Source organism: Trichechus manatus, unplaced genomic scaffold, assembly GCF_000243295.1.
Source record: "Trichechus manatus latirostris isolate Lorelei unplaced genomic scaffold, TriManLat1.0 scaffold00293, whole genome shotgun sequence".
NCBI lineage: Eukaryota > Metazoa > Chordata > Mammalia > Sirenia > Trichechidae > Trichechus > Trichechus manatus.
The window spans coordinates 526,936-547,432 of NW_004444229.1; the positions used below are offsets into that span (position 1 = coordinate 526,936).

The following is a 20,497-nucleotide window of genomic DNA, read 5'->3' on the forward strand; positions in this document are numbered from 1 at the left end:
CTAGTTACTTTATAAAAATGTAAATGAATCCTCCAGGGCTCAGAACCAGTTCCTTCTGGTTCAAAACCCTGCTAAGAATTTGCATTTCTAACAAGTTCCCTGCTGAGAATTTGCATTTCTAATAAGTTCCCAGGAAGTTATACATAAGAATCACCTAGGGATCTTGTTAAAATATAGATTCTGATTCAGTATATCTGGTGTGGAAATGCAAATTCTCAGCAGGGAACTTGTTAGAAATGCAAACTCCAGTAGGGGTTCAAACAGGAATGAATCAGTTTGAAGCCCTGGAATCCTCACAACTTGAGGCAGTAGTAATCATCTCCAGATTAAGAAACTGAGCAGCAGAGAGTCTAGAAGAGGCTAGACCATGCTCAAGAAGATATTCAGCAGTAGAGCTGGGATTGGAATCTAGGTGTGTCTCATTTCAAAATCCATGATTCACTTTCTGAAATCTACAGCACTTTTTACTTCCTAATCCCAAACTCAATTTAACTCTTAAGGCTTTTCTGGCTTCTTGAGTCTTTATACAAAGACAGATTCAAAAGAATATATGAAACTTGGACTTAAATCTTTACCTTTTAGCAAAGCATGAATGAGTTATACACAATTTAAAACAAAGTGGATTAAATTCCCATACAAAAAACTAAGAAGCAGATATGACAACAGGGGAGGGTAAAACCAACTGAAAGCTAGTCTACCTTCCCTTACCTATTCCTTTATTGAAAAGAAGCTGATTGACCATCTTCTTTGTACAAGGCACTGTAGTAAGTGATAGAACCCCTGAAGCAAGGCCACTCTGGTTATTTTCAAGATTCTTTGGTTCTGAGCCACAGTTCCTTCATTTTTCAAATAGAGATAATGTCATGGATTGAACTGTGTCCCAAAAAATATGTGTTATCAGTTTGGCTAGACCATGATTCCCAGTATTGTGTGACTGAACACCGTTTTGTCATCTGATGTGATTTTCCTATGTGTTGTAAATCCTACCTCTATTATGTTAATGAGGTGAGACAGGCCACAGTTATGTTAATGAGGCAGCACTCAATCTATAAGATTGGATTGTGTCTTTAGCCAATCTCTTTTGAGATATAAAAGAGAGAAGCAAGCAGAGATAGAGGGATCTCACAGACCACCAAGAAAGCAGCGCCAGGAGCAGAGCATGTCCTTTGGACCCGGGTTTCCTGTGCAGAGAAGCTCCTCGACCAGGGGAAGATTGATGACAAGGACCCTCCTCCAGAGCCGACAGAGAAAGCCTTACTCTGGAGCTGATGCCCTGAATTTGGACTTCTAGCCTACTAAACTGTGAGATAATAAACTTCTGTTTGTTAAAGCCATCCACTTGTGGTATTTCTGCTATAGCAGCACTAGATGACTAAGACAGACAACTTCATTGTATTATAAACCAAAAAAACCAAACAAGTGCTTTCAAGTCGATTCCAACTCATAGCAGCCCTGTAGGACAGAGTAGAACTGCCCCATAGGATTTCCAAAGCCGTAAATCTTTGTGGAAGCAGACTACCACATCTTTCCCCCGTGGAGCAGCTGGTGGGTTTGAACCACTGATGTTTTGGTTAGCAGCTGCGTGCCTGAGATAGTGGAAGTAAAACTGCATCATGTGAAATCTGGTGCCTTGTCTCCTGTCTTTTCTTTCCATTCTCCTCTAAATGCCTTATTTTCTCCTTCTGTAGCTTGTAGGCTGTCTCCCTGCCTTGATGACCTCAAGCTGCCCTTCTTTCTTCCTGGGGCCTTCAAGTACATGATTATGAATGGCCCACAGGTTTCTCAACGTGCAATCCATTGTAATCTCAGCATTCTGGGTCTGTGTAACCATTGGGAAACCAAAAGACTCACATTCAGTACGATCATATATTTGAAAGCACAAGCAAAACCATAATGATATCATGGGCTTCGGAGTCAGATGAAGTTCAAATTCTCTGCCAACTTATTAGGCATAGAGCCTTCAATATGTCACTTAAACGTTTAATGCCTTTGCATCTGTAAAATAGGATACTGTTATTTCTGCACAGGGTTTGGTTGCTGAAATGACAAAATATAAACTAAAAGTACCCAGCACTGGGTCAGGAACCTAACTGTTGAACAATGAACATCAATTATGACAGCAGCTAGCATTAGTGAACACACACTTGCCTGGCACAACACCAAGTGAGTACCACTACTCTACTCCTATGACTCTAGGGTCGGGTTATGCCACATTACTTAAATTTAATAATTCTGATGTTGTGAAGCATCTTACAATCCTTGCATACCTTTATAACAAAGTGTTCATTTCCTTTCGTGTGTGTGTGTAAAGCTATAATAAAACTTGGTGGGTAAGAATTGATACCATCATAGAATCTCAAAGTATGGTATTATCAGCATTTTACAAATGATGAAATGTGAGCTAGAGAGGTTAAGAAATTTGCTTAAAGTTGCACAACAAACAGGTGGCAAATCTGCCATCTGTGTGACTATCATGCTGAGCTGGGTGACATCTTATTATTGTTACCAGCTGAGTCAATTTTTAATGTGTTTTATGAGGGGTGTTTATAAAATTTAATTTGTAGAAGACTTCAGGGGATATTTTTGGCATAAAGTTTAAGGTTTAAAGATTATCTCAGGGCAATAGTTTCAGGGGCTCATTCCAGCCTCATTGGCTCCAGAAAGTCTGGATTCTATGAGAATTTGAAATTCTATTCTGTGTTTTCCCCCTTCTGATCAGGATTGTTCTATAGAATCCTTGATCAAAAATGTCAGTAATGGTAGCCAGGCACCATCTGGTTCTTCTGGTCTCATGGCAAAGGAGACAGTTGTTCGTGGAGGCAATTAGCCACATATCCCGTTTCTTCCTCCTATTCCAGACTCTCCTTCTTCCTGTGCTGCTCCAAGTGAATAGAAACCAACTGTAGTACCTTGGATGGTCACTTGCAAGCTTGTAAGATCCAGACAAAAGCTTAATTAGTAAAGAATGTCTGCCCTGAGTATTGTGCTCTTCTAAGAACTATTTATATGGACTCAAATTAACAACAAGTAGGAAGATTAGACAGGAAACTTAAGGGCAGTGATTTTATATTAGTGGAAAGGAACAACAGGGAAAAGGAGGGTGAGATGGTTACACAGCTTGAATGTAATCAATGTCACTTAATTGTACACATAGAAAATGTGGAATTCGTGTATGTTCTGCTGTGTATATTCTCAATAACAACAAAAAATAAATTATATAAAAAATTAAAAAAGACATGATTTATGCACTACATGCCAGATTACTGCTATCTTTTCTAAATATTTACAGAATATTAAGAAGCTTGTTCTTTCACATTATATTAAAGTATATCTTCATTTAAAAAGTAATGTGCTTTATATAGAAATTTTTAAATAGAGAGAAAACATTAACACCATCCCCCCCAAATAGCTGCAAAGGTCCCAAAAGCTAAAACATCCATTTTTAATATTTTGGTGCTTTCTGTTTTGCTTGTCTTTTGAATCACATAGTTATTATATAGAATTTAATCATGTTTCATGTACAATTTTGATTGTTACTTTTTTAACCTAACATAATGACATAGGCAGTTATCTCTGTTATTACATATCCTTTACAAATTTACTTTAGACTTGCAATATTTAATCAAGTGGGAATAATCCTAGTTTATTTAATGATTTCCCTTTTTCAGGCATTTAGTTGCTTTCCCATTTTTTCCTCTAATAAATACAGTGCAGTGTTGCAATTGTTACCTTTGTGGATAATTTTAAATGTAGAAAAACATCGTATTTTTGTAAGATATATTTTGAGAATAAATGCTGTATCAGCTTAAGAATTTTATTTGAATTTAAATTTCTTTGATTTATAATGAAGTAGTACATTTTACTATCTTCTACAACCAGTTGCATTTCTTCTTTTATGAATCATTTGTTCATATCCTTAGAATTTTGTATGCTGTCAATTGTTCTTCTAGTTTTACAGTTTCCCATGGGTTGAGTTGACTGATACTCTCTTTTGCTTTTATGAAAATGACTTCCTATCCGTTTACTGTTTGTCTTTGAATTTTATTCCTTTTTCAAGCCTACGATGTCCCCCCACCTCTATGTTACCCATGGGAAAGTGGTAATTCTAAAAGGCATTGGAAAGTATTTCATGGAAAATACACACAAGTAAGAAGATTAAACCATATTAAGTTATTAGACACACTTTAATAACAAACAATTTAAAAACTAAAAAAACTCAGGTAAGAAATAAAGTAATTTGGAGCAACCTTTAGAAAAATCCTATTCTAATTATACATCAAGGAGCTCCTTGTGCTGTCCTTGCATCAGTAAAAGCACATTAAATACTGGTAATAAAAAAAAAAAAAAGTTTTGGTTTTAAGGATTAAACATAATTTTAATCTCAACATAATTTTGCAACATTCCATCCAAAATGTATTATCATTTTTAATCCAGGCAAGGCTATTATTTAGCTCATTATTTATTTAAAAAATTACTCTTACCATCTCTGAAGTAACTGAAAATGACATTTTACAATATAGTCAATCTCATTCCACTGCCATCTTCTAACTATTTTTAATCATGAGTAATGAAAAATAATCACAGGTCTCTCACCAATGCAACCTATTACATATTTTCAAGATGCTTCTTTCATTATTCACTTATGAAAGACTGAACCCAATGTTCTAACAATTTTCCCCAGTGCTTACAGATAGTCCCTGGGTTACAAACGAGATCTGTTCTTTAGTTTGTCTTAAAGAATCTGTAGATAAATTGGAACAGGTGCATAGGTTCTTATTTAGCCTTACTTCAGTGCAACAAAGGCTCGGTGCCTTTTCAGTGATTTAAAAGCCGCACGTGCAGCAAGTGAAGGTGACTGTGACGAAGAATTCGTTTTGAGTAGCGGTTGGTTCAATCGTTTCAAAGTGATGGCAAATTTACATAACATTAAAGTGCAAATATGAGTTGTCTGTAAATTGTACATTCATAACCCAGGTACTTAATGTACTTTTTATAAATGAAACTTAAATAGTATATGAACCATCCTGGAGAAAGAAGAGTACAATATTAACAATAGAAAGCTTTTGACTTAAAGTTCAAAGAACTGGGTTTTAGTTCTTCCTCCACTACTTATGTTAAAAATTTTTGATTCAGGAAGTCACTTAGAAATTCTGAGTTTCCATTTCTTTGCCAAATGGAGTTGGGGTCCATTCTTTACTGACAAGAGTGACATGATGATTTAAAAAAAGATCAGGGACAAGAAAGCACTGGGTAGATGGTAAAGTGTTTTATATATGCAGTAAGATTTTCTGAGGGTTCTAAAATTGAGAGTGGATAAAAATCAGAATATGGATTTTAAATATTGATTTTATTTTTAAAATTGCTCAAATTTTTAAGCACTCAGCTACTAACCAAAAGGTTGGTGGTTCAAATCTACCTAAAGGTCCCTGGGAAGAAAGGCCGGCTGATCTACTTGTGAAAAATCAGCCACTGAAAACCCTATGGAGCACAGTTCTACTCTGAAACATATGGGGTCAGCATGAGTCGGAATTTACTTGATTTACTTAAATTTTTTTTTCAATTGGTTTTATTCAGAGTGGTTAATGATATTGGTGGATAGTATATGGCTACTGAACATGGTAACTTTGTATAGATTACTGAATCTACCTGGCCATCATAATATTTAAGAGTAATTCTCCATCTCATAGCAGGACCCTCTCTGTTTTATTCACTGCTTTATCACCATATTAGGCGTATTTCCTGGAATTGTTGTTAGGTGCCATCGAGTCGGTTCTGACTCAAAGTGAGCCTATGTACAACAGAAGGAAGCACTGCCTGGTCCTGTGCCATCCTCACAATCATTGCTATGTTGAAGCAGACTGTTGCAGCCACTGTGTTAATCCATCTCGTTGAGGGCTCTCTTTTTTGCTGATCCTCTGCTTTACCAAGCATGATGTCCCTCTCCAGGGAATGGGCCCTCCTGATAACATGTCCAAAGTATGTGAGACGAAGTCTCACTATCCTCGCTTCCAAGGAATATTCTGGCTATACTTCTAAGACAGATTTGTTTGTTCTTCTGGTAGTCCATGGTATATTCAATATTCTTCCACAACATCATAATTCAAAGGCATCAATTCTTCTTTGGTCTTCCTTATTTATTGTCCACCTTTCATATACATATGAGGCAATTGAACTTACCATGGCTTAGGTCAGGTGCACCTTAGTTCTCAAAGTGTTATCTTTATTTTTTAACACTTTAAAGAGGTCTTTTGCAGCAGATTTGCGTAATGCATTATGTCCTTTGATTTCTTGACTGCTGTTTGCATGGGCATTAATTGTGGATCCAAGTAAAATGAAATCCTCAATAACTTCAGTCTTTTGTTGATGTTGCTTATTGGTCCAGTTGTAAGGATTTTTGTTTTTATTATGTTGAGGTACAATCCATACTGAAGGCTCTAGTCTTTGATCTACATAAGTAAGTGTTTCAAGTCTTCTTGACTTTCAGCAAGAAAGGCTGTGTTATCTGCATATCGCAGGTTGTTACTGAGTCTTCCTCCAATCCTGATGCAGCGTTCTTCTTCATATGGTCCAGCTTCTCAGATCATTTGCTCAGCATACAGACTGTATAAGTAATGTGAATGGATAGAACCCTGGCACACACCTTTCTCGATTTTAAATCATGCAGTATCCCCTTGTTCTGTTCAAACAACTGCCTCTTGGTCTATGTACAGGTTCCTCATGAGTACAATTCAGTGTTCTGGAATTCCCATCCTTCACAATGTTATCCATAATTTGTTATGATCTACACAGTCTAATGCCTTTGCATAGTCAATAAAACACAGGTAAATATCTTTCTGGCATTCTCTGCTTTCAGCCAAGATCCATCTAATATCAGCAATGATATCTTTTGTTCCATGTCCTCTTCTGAATCTGGCTTGAATTTCTGGCAGTTCACAATCAATGTACTGTTGCAATAAATTTTGAATTATCTTCAGCAAAATTTTACTTGTATGTGATATTAATGGTATTGTTCAATAACTTCTGCATTCTGTTGGATCACTAAATAGAGTAGCCCTTCAATAATAAAATGGATGGTACATGGAAGAAGAGATTAAAGGATGAAAGAATGGTAGGTGGGAGGAGAAGGAGGAGGAGAAAGAGAATCTAAAGTGGAACCAATATGAAACAATTTAGTGATATCTCTTGCTACTGGCATAGGCACCCATATCCAGATATTTATAATTTAAAAAAATTCTAAACTTTTCTGTGGGCCCAAAAATAATAATGATAGAACAACTTAATCTCGATGTTGGAAATAATAGAAAAGATAGGACCAGCCCTCTACCCCTTCGCTATGCTTGAATTCTCTAATATCCTTAGAAACTCACATTTGAAAACCTTTAATGGGCACTCATTTCATCTGCATGTAGCCCCTTTCATGTCCAGGCAGCTCAAATAGTTAGACACTCCTCCTTCTATGGAGCCATAACGTGTCTTCTCTCTCATAGCTTCTAGCTATTGCCTTAGTTCTGTCCTTGAACTATTCCATGAACACACATTGTGCCTTCTGCCTCAAATATTTTCTGGGCATTAATGTTATCCACTGTACTCCCTCATCCTCTCACTTTGTCTGGTGAACTCTTACTCATCGTTGAAATACAGCTTACACGTGAGCTCGTCGGGCATATTTCTCATGCACCCCCACCCGCAGGTCATAGTCCTTTAATTATACTGTTTCTCTTTTTTGAAACTAATCACAAATGTAAATAAATAATTATTCTTAAAATTTGTGTCTTCCTCACTAGTTTGCAAGCTCTACTGGAGTCTGTCTCATTCTGTGTGCCCACATCTACTACCAGTGCTCAATAAATACTGGCTGGAGTCTGGAGGGAAAGAAGCTCAGGACTTGTCTCTGCATAACTGAACCCTTGGAAATGAACATCATCTCCTAGAGAGAGTATCAATAATGAAGAAAATGGGGCTAAATGCTTTATTCTTAGAAACTCACGGTTAAGAGATAGATACGAAAAGAAACCATTCAAAGTTCAGGTAAAAGAATATTTCCGCTTTTTACCACATTTACCACCATCTGCTCCATTTTAACTTTTAATGCTTCTGTCCTTAATAGCTGATGAATTCCCACTTGCTGGACATTATACATAGTAACTACCTTATAATAAAATTTAATGAATTAAGTTGTTTCAATCTATATCAAATTTACTGCTATGCACCAAAAAAAGAACTTGAAGATTTAGAATGTATTCCATCCAACAAACTGTTTTTTTCTAATAATTCTTTTAAAAAAAAGTTGGTAGGAGGTTTCTTCTCTTGACTTTCATTCTTTTGGCAGAAGCTTTCTATTTGAGCCACAAGGGAAACCCATAGAGAGCTCCCTGAATTACAGGCCTACATGAGACACCAAGGCACCAAATCCTCACTTTGGAGATTTATAAAATCCCATAAAGACTTCACATGATTTACTTTATATGCACATGTGAATACCCTGCAAACTTGACAACATGCAAATACAATAATATTACAACATTCCTTAAAATGTTTGATAGACCAGTGAGAAAATGAGTATATGTTAGAGACACATGAAATCTGAATGTTAGAAAGTATTTCAGAAGTCCATATTAACCCTTTCACTTTACAGACGACAAATCTAAGTCTTTTAATCCATTTATTGAACCAATTTTACAAATCTGCCTAACTTTCTTTGAAACCAATCTGAACAAAAAAAGACAAACTGCTATGCAATTTCCAGACCTATAAATGGTGAACGCAAAATACAAGCAATAGGTACTTTGTAATATACAGTTTTTAAGAACTGCCTTTGCAAGCCAGTATAAATTCCTAAAATTCCCTCTGTCTAGTCCCAAGTGGACAGCATTTTTCAAGTCACTGTATTACTAACAAGCACACCAAAAACACACAATCACTCAGAAGACTGAAATTTCCAATAGAACAAAATTCACCCATTTTTGCATTTTCATTGGCATTTGCAAAAGCATTTTTAAAAGACTCGAAACAAAACATGTATTTCATTTAAACATTTATTTTTAAGCTCAGGAAATGTTACAATTCATTCAATCTGTGTGTATAAATACCTTAAGAATATACATAACCAGTAAGTTGGAACTGCTATGATTCTCATGGTATCGATCTTCTTGGACAAAAACTAACAAAAATTCAAAGAGATCCGTTCAATAAGTTTGGGAACTTATACCCAATTTCAGAATGGGGACTATTTTAAACAGAATTCAACAAACACTTACTACATATTACTGTGAGTCTGACCATATGCTAGATACAGATGGTGCAAAGATGGGAAAAAAAATCTGCTCTATTCTTAATTACCTTAAAATTTTCTAATGGAAGTAATTGTATAAATTCAAAATAAATATTTCTATTCCCACAACTACCCCCAAGTCCAAGCCACCAACATCTCCTGCCTAAAATACAGCAATAAACCAAAACTAAACCCATTGCTGTTGAGTAGATTCCAACTCATAGTGACCCTATAGGACAGAGCAGACCTGCCCCATAGGGTTTCTAAGGACCAGCTGTTGGATTCGAACTGCAGATCTTTGTTAAGCAGCTGAGCTCTAATCATTGTGCCATCAGGGCTCCAAACATAGCAGTAGTCCCCTAAAAACCTCCCCTTGCTTTACTCTGATCTTTCTCTCATCCTGTCTTCTCTACATGGTCCCTTCCACTTCCTTTAGAATAAAATGCAAACTCCTTGGTTGATCCACAAGGTACAAAGGTTCTATATCTGCTTCCTCAATATGCTCCAGTCACACTAGCCTTTCTCTGCTGTGAACACAAGCTTGCCCTTGTCTCAGACCTTTGTACTTGCTGTTTATTCTATCTGAAACCCTCTTACCCTGCTCTTTAATAGCTGACTTAACCCAGATTTCAAATGTCACCTCCTCAAAGATGCCTTTACCTGACTACCTTGTCTCAAGAAGTACTCTACTTCCTACCTCATCGCCTTCTAAAGAAAACATCATCCTGTTTATTTCCTGTGTAGCCCTACTCACTTCCTGAAGTCATCTCAGTTTTTTACTTATATAATGACAATCCCAGTACCTAGAAGAATGCCTTGCACCTAGTAAACACATTTATAAATATTTCACTTAATAAAAACCTTTCCCTAAAAATTTCATGCTAAGTCATGACTTATATAAACTTGACATTCTAAAACTGTGCACACAAGGGCCTAATGATCAAAAAATGTGTCTGCCTACCTGTCTATTGATGTTATAAAAAGAAATGGAACATATGTGATAGAAGCAAAAGCAATGCCAGAAATCAAGGGATCCAGAGTTTAGTCACCTACAACTAACTTGGGTAAGTCAAATTCATTCCTCTAGTCTTCAATCTATTTATTTGTACAATGGAGGGGTTGTAATGCAGTGAATTACTTAATATGGCCCTTCTAGCCATAGACTTTGTAACTCCCACCAAATGACTGGGTAGGACTATGCAAATGAGGTGCTTGTGGCCCACCAAGGGGATTAGATAGCTTGCGAATAATGTAAATAAGGAGCATGGAACACTTGTGGGGTTGGGACCATGCAAATAAGGTATATTCGGAACCCTAACAAGAGGATTGGTCATCTTTGCCATCCCACTAGGCCTAAAGAGAGAGAGAGGGGGGAGCTGTAACAAGGAAGACAGAGAGAGGCAGCAGAACCAGGACAGAGACAGAGAGCTTTCATACCAGAGATGGGAAGAAGTACCAGCAGAGAAACAGTGGCAGCAGAGGCAGCAGAACCAGGAGACTGGCAGGAGACGGCCTGGCCCACTGAGCAAGAGAGCTGAGTGCCTTTGGGCCAAGGCTTGCTAGTGGAGTAGGGTGCCTCCAGGTACTTATTGGCGGAGCTAAAAGGGCTTCGTAACACTTGCCTGAGCAGGTTAGAGGCCAGGCAGAGGGGCCTATGGGCCAAGGACCAAGGAGAAGCGTGCCTGAGGCACGACTGAGAAGAGGCTGTCCTGACTGAAGAACTATATCCTGAGCATTTCTGAACTTGAATTGAAACCTGTTACTTCCCTAATAAACCTCATAATCATGAGTATGATCTATGAGTTCTGTGTGCCCATTTCAACAAATTACTGAACACAACAGAGAACTGTGCCGTGGGAAGGACAGTTGTTGTCAGAATTGGTAAAAAGGCTGAAGGGTGGAGGCATGTCTAACCTCAGCCTTGCAGGTATCAGCATTGGGCTGCTGATATTGATTCTTACTCCCCCTTGTGAAATTAGAAGAGGTCAGTCACCTCCGTTATGCCATTTTTACAGGGGTTATATTAGATAATTTTAAAAGAAACTTTCCAGTTCTAAAGTTCAGTCATTTGAAGTAGACCCTCTCAAATAAAATTCATTAACATTCCTTTAAATGTACATTTTTTTATAACCTCAGCACAGTGAAATAGGAATATCAAGCACTCAGTTATGGACTTTTGTCCATTTGTAGATTATTTTGCCTAAATCCCTCCTGCTTTTCTTGACGCCTTATTTTGAGTTCTATTTCCCACTCCAGAGGGGAGGAAAAAAAAAATTGTTGAGACTATGACAAAATTAGAATAAATTATGCAATCATCCCTGTCTTAGAAAACAAATGTACTTCTAATAATGTACGTATGCCAAAATAATATTAAAATAACCCAGGGATACTGGGAAGAATCAGTTTTTATGGGTGCATTTAAAAGAATATGTGTGATCACTGTTTCCAAATAACATACAGAATAAAGAATCTGTTGTATGATTAAAACTAAATTCAAAAATTTCTCCTCTGAGAAATACCCTCTACTACCACCAGTGGAAAAACATATCAGGAGCATGATATAATATAAAAATAATAGAGAAAAACTATAGAAATAGGTAGAGATGGACAAGTCAGAACAATAAGGGAGTCAACTGATAATGCTAATAGTTTTTTTTTTCAATTGAAATGTAGATTGAAATGTAGCAATGATGAAGTTTAAAGGAAGTGATTATTAAAAACCTAAAGCATATAATAAGATTATGGGAAACAAGCTTAGAAGATGCAGTGAGTAGAAATAGTGTGAGGCAAAGGAAAAGCAGACAGCAAGACTGGAAAAAATCCTATTTTATATAATTTGATGACAAGAGGATCTATAACACTAGGAAAACTAATCATGCAACTACCCCTAACAGTAAGGGTGCCCAAAATAGTAGGTATGAGAAAATCCTAATTTAAAATACTTTGAATAAGTAAACCTGTAAAAATAAATTCTGCAACAAACTTAAATAAGTTAGCTGCTAACTTAACATGGCAATAAAACTGCACTGTGAAACAAAGATATGCAACAAACTGTATAAAATTATATGCTGCATTATGTTGGAAAGATAAAACATCACAATCCTAGGTTTGTAGACACCCACACAATAATGTAAATAAAGAAATGGACTTGTTCTTGGTTAAGTGTATCCTCTATTTTATTCTTTTCATTCTTTCACACTTGCAGCCTGTTACTAATTTATTTTTTACCAGCTGGAAACTGGGAGAAGGAATTATATATTACACAAGCATATTAGCTTTATTTCCTCTAGATTTAATTTCCGTCTATCTTTAAGTCTACTACTTGATCATAACTAACACATCAAAGCCAACAGTGATTGAAACAACAAAACAAAAGAGATCAGTAAAAGTAAAATGTTCTTGGCTCTTTGAAAGCAATTCCAACTGCAAATCTGGTAGAAATAAGCACATCTTACCAAATACAAAACCAGCTATACACTCTGCCTCACTTAACACATGACTCACTACTAATGATATAGCAGAGTGTGACCGTGTTGTTATGTGAGCTAATTCTGAAATGATTAAGGCCAGGGCTAAACCGAATGAGACAGTACTCTTTACAGCTTATCCTTGGCCTCAATCATAGGCATTTAAAGGCTTGTGTACATCCGTATCTTCCAGAAGGATTTTGAGGCCAAAATGTAGACCTCTAAATGACATGCTCAATGAGCAATACTTTATTATTTAGAATAAAAAGGGAGCTAATATTTTGATTATGTACTATGCATCGGGCAAGGAGCTAGATGCTGTCCTGGTGAGATCTCAGTTAAACTGCACACTGATCTTGAAATAAAGTTAACGTGAAATACAGCTTCTCCATTGAAGTCCTATAAAAATTGCTAAAGTAAAATATAACATGTACTTCTTTCAGATGACTATTCTGAATTGGAAGGTATGAATATAATATGAGGCTAAATATCTGCAATGACAAAGTCAATCTCCTCTCAAAATATACTTTACCGGTAGCCTTTTATAAAACCTAAATCTCATATCAGCATTAATAGTAAATGTGGGTAACATGGAAAAAAAACTATTAACCACTCACCATAATGCATGTAACAGTTTCCTTTGGTGGGATCCAGCTCAATAGCCTTCAAGAAGAACTTTTCAGCCTCACTCTTACGACCCTTGAAAACAGAGAAAATGGATGATTCAGCAACGGATAATGAGGGATTCACCTCCTGGGCCCAAATGAAGTAGACTAATGTCTACTTGGTAATCATTACTGGGAAAAAAATGTTTCATTTAATCTAAATAAGGATGATGAAGGAGAATATGTTGAGAGAGAAGACTGAGGTCAGAATCTTGGGAAACACCAGGATTAGATTAGAAGAACAGGAGAAGACAGTGATCTCATCAAAGAGATCGAAAAGATGAGGCCAGGGAAGCAAGAGAAAACATGAAAAAAAAATGGTTTCACAGAAATCAAAAGATTAAGACTTTTTTAAGGAATGGTGAGGAACAGCATTGTTATTTTCTATTTTATTTTCTCCCTTTGGTTTGTTTCCTCTTCAATTCTTTTTCCTTCTAAAGAATAATGGTCATTTTAGCTTTTGAGATGAACTTTAAAAATTCATTTAGTCCTAACTGCTCACTTCATATATGAAGATCGTCACAATGTGGTGAAGCTCAAATAGCTACTCTTATCTTTGCTGCTCATTCAGGAGTCCAAACTTCTAATCCAGGATTTAATCTAAATATAGATCATCTTCTTAGCCATGGTGTTAAGTCAATATTATCATCATCCTCAGAAGAAAATAAGCAAAAAACAGGGGAAAAGCTTTACATACAATAAATGGATTTTTAATGAAATGGTATCATAATTCAGACAGAATCTAAATCTAAACTAACTTGGTTATTGCTTCTGACCCCAAATTGACTACAGGGTAACATAATGCTGTGGCCTGCAGTAGGAGAATAGCCCTGAGAAAAACTGTCCTGGAGCAGTTCTGTCTTATCTGCACGGTTGCAATTAAGTTCTATGCTGACTGCAAGTAGTGGCAAAGCCCTGGGTAGTGTCCAGAAGCCATAGTCCAAGGTAGAGAAACGATCTTATCTGCTTGTTCCTTCTAATATATATACTATCTATCACATAAACTTCAGGTGTTATGTTAACTTTCTTCATATACATATAAAGAGTAGAACTGCCCCGTAGAGTTTGCAAGGAGCACCCGGTGGATTCGAACTGCTGACCTTTTGGTTAGCAGCTGTAGCTCTTAACCACTATGCCACGAAGGTTTCTCCCTTGCTCTCTCTCTATATATATTTATAGCTAAATATATATATACATATATATATATATATACACACACACACATATATATACACACATATGTATATGTATACACATATATGAGACTACTGTTTTAGAGATAAATTTCCCAAGGTTAGAGGTGTAGAGTTAATCTAATATTGCACATGCCATGCAACTGATTCATTTCTCTACACCCACCATTTTGTTCATTCACTCAAAAAAATTCACTTTTTGGCTACATCTTTCATTTACCCATTATCCAAGCTGCTAGGACCTAGCCTACAGCCTCTGCCACCTGTAGCTAGTGATAATCAAATGATTAGACACTGCGCTTCCTCATTTCTTCTTTCATTTTAATGATGTTACTCCATTAAATAGCTCCTCTTCAAATTGTAAGTCTTGTCAAATACCCAATAATAAAAAACATTTGAAATTCCCTTCAAAATTTTCCACAGCAATTTAACTTCAAAGGAAAAAGGGAAAGCACAGGCAGAAACGTTTTCATACCATAGCATACTTTCATCAAATTAGTAAGAAACAGCAAGAATCTTACCAAGTTAGGGTTTCGTAAATGATTCAATAACTGTAATGAATCAGGTGGCATAATGTATGAGCTAAGAGCACAGAAACTAGGCAGACAGATCAGCTCCTACACTTGTTTAACTGTGTGACCCCAAGAAAAGTATTTCACTTCTTAGTTACAATTTTCTCAGCTGAAAAAAGAGAATAATAATAAAACCTATTTCATAGGATTATTGTATAATTATAGTACCCAGGTATATAGTAAGTTTGTAATAAATAACTCTTATTAATATGTATCGTTTTATGCAGGATTCTTAAAGGTGGTGAATATTTTGTTATATACACAGCCAAACAACACATGGTGAGCCCTTAAACACATGGTTAGCCCTTAAATCATCATTGGAAAATGATATATGAAGAATTTGAGGCAGACAGTAATAAAAGAAACATGTAAAGTGTAAGCTATCATTGATAAAGTCTGTACAAATGTTATAGGCAAAGATAAAAGGGGTCTGTGAACTTTCTTCCACTTAAGTTTTTACGGACAGAAGAGAAGAAACTGGCTCACTATCAACACCACAGTAAAAGAGGCAGTAAAATCCTTGTGTGTGGAAATTGGCAAAACAATAATATGTAGCTTTAAAGACATCCATCAGAACTCAAAGGGCAGTGGTCTCTGGTTGCTCAGTAGACCAAGTTATTAAAGGCAATGAGGGCCACTGTGTCTTAAATGCAAAATATACACACTGAAGTCCAGAACATTCTTTCCCAGATGAAATATTGTACCACCATGCAAACACCTCTCTTTCTGTTTTGACCACTATTTATTTAGTCAAGTGCTAAATAAGAAGGAAAGTAAAATCCTCACGAAAGTATATAAAATCAAAAGGCTACCAAATACGTAGAAAAAAAAAAAGAAACAACCCACTGCCATCAAGTTGATTCCAACTCATAGTCACCCTACAGGACAGAGCAGAACCCCCCATAGAGTTTCCAAGGAGTGCCTGGTGGATTTGAACTGCCAACCTTTTGGTTAGCAGCTGTAGCTCTCAATCTCTACACCACCAGGGTTTCCCCAAATGCATAAGCCACCCACATATACACATTACTGGGTCCTGGGAAGGGGTCATGGTGGTTAGGAGATAATAGTATGTTTAATCAAATTTACTGTTTCAACTATCATTGTTTTAGAGGGATGGCAGTTAAGAAAGTGGGCATAAAGAAGAAAAAGTCATTTCTCAGCAGGTTTTTTTGTGTTTTAGATTATATCAGCATCTTCTATAAACAAGCACTATAGAGTGCCCATTGGTTGTACAAATGCCTCTTACTGTGCATTTTGTATATCAGCTGGAATCTTTGGACACATGTGGTGGTTCAGATAGCTGAGAAAAAGAACTGTAACGGGCTGTGACAAATAAGGAAATGTGAGTTGGGGGCCTCAGTTTCTACTAGCAGCTCCATGACTTGTTTATTTGTTGTTGTACGTTAAAATTTATTTATTGAATGTCTACTATTTCTCTTGCATGTCTGAAGTACTGGGGATACATCAGTGAACAATAAAGAGTCTCTGTCTTCAAGTTCTAGTAGCAGGAGGTACATAATAAACATATAAATAAATAATAAATTGACCACAGAAAACTTCGGGCCAAATAATTCATTTTCAAGAGTAAGTGATCTAGAAGCAGACAAGCCTGTGTTTGAATCTTGCCCCCTCTACTTATTTAACTGTGTGACTTTGGGTAGACTTTATGACATCTCTGAGTTCTCCTTTTCCTCATTTATAAACTGAGCACTGTTAAAACCAATTTTGTAGGATTGTTAAGAAAACCACAAATAAAATAGAAATAACTAGCTTCAGATCCGGCATATGAAGCTTTGACATTCTTTGATTTTTTTTTTTCCTTCTATCTCCTCAAAAGGATTCTTCCTTCCAGCTTCAATGGCACCACTAGGTTACCAATATTTAGAAACTTATAAATCATCTGCAACCCATTTCTCCTTTTCAGTATCTCATGTCCTGGCAAAAAGCAAGTTTCATGAATTTCCTATAAAATGTCTCTCATTACTGATGCTTTTCCTTTCCCCAAGTACAGGCATCTTTCATTTCACATCTAGAATGCCACAGGAGATACTCAGATTTCCTTACTAGCTATACTTGATTTCACCATACTCAACACAGCCAGATTAATACTCTTAAACAGAACTGTTACACCCTTGTTCAAAAATATTTTAATATCTCCTGTTTCTACCCTTTCTATCTGATAATCATCCTAGTTTTCAAAGCCTTCCACAATGTAGCTCGAATATTCTTGGATAAATTCTCTGTATCTTATCAGGCTAATTCCCTTGTGTACATAGCCCTTATGTCTTCTCTTAATTATTTGTTTTGACCTGGAACATTATTCTATTTCTTCACTCACTCATATTCACTTTATGCTTCAAGCCTTGGTTGAAGTCCCACTTTTCTATAAAGCCCTCCATGAATGGCTCCAACTACCATCAATCTCCCTTTTCTCGTAACTGTGATGATACGATTTTTTTAAAGAGTCGTTATCACGATACCAGAGTTATAAAGTTTGAATTGCATGTAGGATTTTATAAATTAGCTATGTGATTGAGAGTAAGACATTAGACCACATATATAAAAAAAGGTAGTCATCAAATTGAATACTTGCTTTGCATAACTTTAAGTCTAGCTAAGCGTTTTTAGTTTGCACTTACTAAGTGTATCCCATCCCCCACCACACACAAATCAGTTAAAACAGTTAAAAAAAAAACAAAAACAAAACAGTGTACTAAAGCAAAAAGCAGCTGACAGTGTAAAAGACTGGAAAATTAAGGGTATAAAAACACAACTATAGTTGGTAAATACTTTTTTTTTTAACATCATAACTTTGAGCAAATCTAGGTTAGAAGTGCTCTGCAGTTAGTATATTAGTGCTGATATGAAAATTGATCAGTTGGACTCTAAGCAGTACAGATGGTTATGGGATCAAAAAAGAGAGACGACGACGAGAAAAGAGGAGAATTGAACAGAATCAGGGAAGAGACATTTTCCTGGCCAAGGACTTCACTGGTCTCTAAGGATTAGGGATTTGAGGTTATCAATATATTTATATTGTATATTATTGATTGTAATCAATATATTTATATTATTTGTAGCACTGTACTAATCATTTAAAAAAAAAAAAAAAGACATTATCATCTAAACTCTCATGAAAAAATGCCATCCCCAATCGGGATTAGGCATTTTTAGGTCCCCTTCAGACCGATAGCAATAAGACATGCATATGTACACAAAAAAGTCAGTAAAGTTTATATAAGGCTAGCTCATGCCATGGGATCAGTTTTCAGTTAATTTGTTTTGTCTTCCTAATTTAACTGGATGCCACTACCACCATTCAGAAACAGATGCCCACCTGAGTGGGTGTAGACAGTGAACAGCATCTCTGTGAATGGCTGATCAACACTTCTTCCAATTACAAAATACAAAAATGGTTGAATATGTGTTTACACACACACACACACACACACACCAGTATCCTGATCATTCCTGAAACTCCCACTTAAGGAAGCATACAGGAATATGAAACATGCAAAAAGAATTATACTATTATGGGCTACAGCTTGAATTCTGTTTTATTTTTAAAAGTAAACCATACTCAAACTTTTGTACTTATTTTTAGTTTAACAAATTACACATGGCATCAACCACCTGCCTCAGCAATGTCATGATACCACAGCTCAGAAATGCTGTTTCACTGAATAACACTTGACCATATCAAGCCCTTGCATTACATTATGACTTAGATACTGTAATTTTATCTAAAATGTAATTAGTTCATTAATCTTGCCCTGCAAATTAGATTATGGCCATAAAACTTCATTTTTTCTTCTTATATTTGCCAGTGTTCTGTAAACATAATAACCAGTTAATAAATAAGTAGACTACCACTATTTTCTTAATATTACTTAATAGCTTATAGTTGTCCCCTTAGTTTTATTTATGTTTACATGCCGAAAAGCACAGAGCTGTCAACAAAGTCCTAGCTTCTCTACTTGACATCTGGAAACTGTCACAACTAACATCTCTGAAACTATAAAAAGAGTTTTTCAGAACTAGCCCTCATTCTCAACCAAATATTTATATCCTAACTGGGGATTACTTGGATCTTTAGCATTGGTAGGAATACAAATTAGAATAATAATAAAAAAAAAAAGCAGAGCATTTATTTAGAGGCTCCTTATTTAGAGGTTGCTTTAGGCTCAAAAGGTCAGCAGTTTGAATCTACACCAGCCACTCCTTAGAAACCCTGTGGGGCAGTTCTACTCTGTCCTATAGCGTTGCTATGAGTCAGAATTGACTCAATGGCAGTGGGTTTGGTTTTTTTTTTTTTAATTTTTTTTTTGGTTTTAGGCTGTAAACATTTTGATCAATAAGCTTGGCACAGGAAGAGTCTCCTTCTGCAATTCTGTATCTAACAACCACTCCCCTATATTTAGTGTTTATTATTTGGAATGTTTGATCATTTTGAATATTGGTCATTTCCCACAAACAATCCAAATCATGCCTTCGTTTCACATTCAAGTTTACATCTACAAAAGCAGCTAATAAAAAAGGGGCCAAAAGCTTATGTGTAGTTGGGTAAATGTACTGGTTAAACATGCATCATAGTTGAATGTGAGCAAAAGGAAAAACAATTAAGCAGATAGTCTTGAAATATTAACTTGCCAGAATCACTATTTACAAATATAAAAAGCATTAACTGATATTGTGTTTTGAGCATGACAATGTTTTATACATGTCTTCAGGATGTAAAAATGGTCCCTCCTGTAAAGAAAAAAGCACTTAAAAAAAAATCTAGCAGTTCAACTTATTCTTATAAATCAAGATGATTTACATTGAATCATTTAATCCTAACATCGCCCAAGTCATTATATATTATCAAGGAAGGCTAACCTTAATTAGAGGCAAATGAAGGGGTAGAGACAGAGATACCTTACATGATGAAATATTTTATCTACCTAATCCTAAAAAATATCCCCCATCAAATTGTCAGGTGCCCAAAATTTATCTTTGACTTCATTTTTCAGGGATAGGATAAGACATCTTTGGGAAACCAAAAACCAAACCAGTTGCTGTTGAGTCAATTCCGACTCACAGTAACCCTACAGGACAGAGTAGAACTGCCCCACAGGGTTTCCAAGGAGTGCCTGGTGGATTTGAACTCCTGACCTTTTGGTTAGCAGCCGAGCTCTTAACCACTGTGCCACTAGGGCTCCCTTTGGGCAACATTAAGATGTAAATAGAAGATATAAAAGCGTTTCGATACAAAAGTGAATGTGACTAAATAGTTTACTGATAACTTGCCTTTTTCCTCCCTGACTTGTCCTCCCAATCCCATTTTCCA

The 20,497-nt window shown here is 36.2% G+C and overlaps 1 protein-coding gene across 1 annotated transcript in view; it reads right to left on the reverse strand.

Moving 5' to 3' along the window:
* TMTC2 (transmembrane O-mannosyltransferase targeting cadherins 2) overlaps positions 1–20,497 on the reverse strand; it is a 514,074-nt gene that overhangs the window by 101,381 nt on the left and 392,196 nt on the right. The window contains exon 9 of the mRNA XM_004390257.2: positions 13,356–13,437. Coding sequence (XP_004390314.1) covers positions 13,356–13,437 — 82 coding nt within the window. The remainder of the gene's footprint in view (positions 1–13,355; positions 13,438–20,497) is intronic.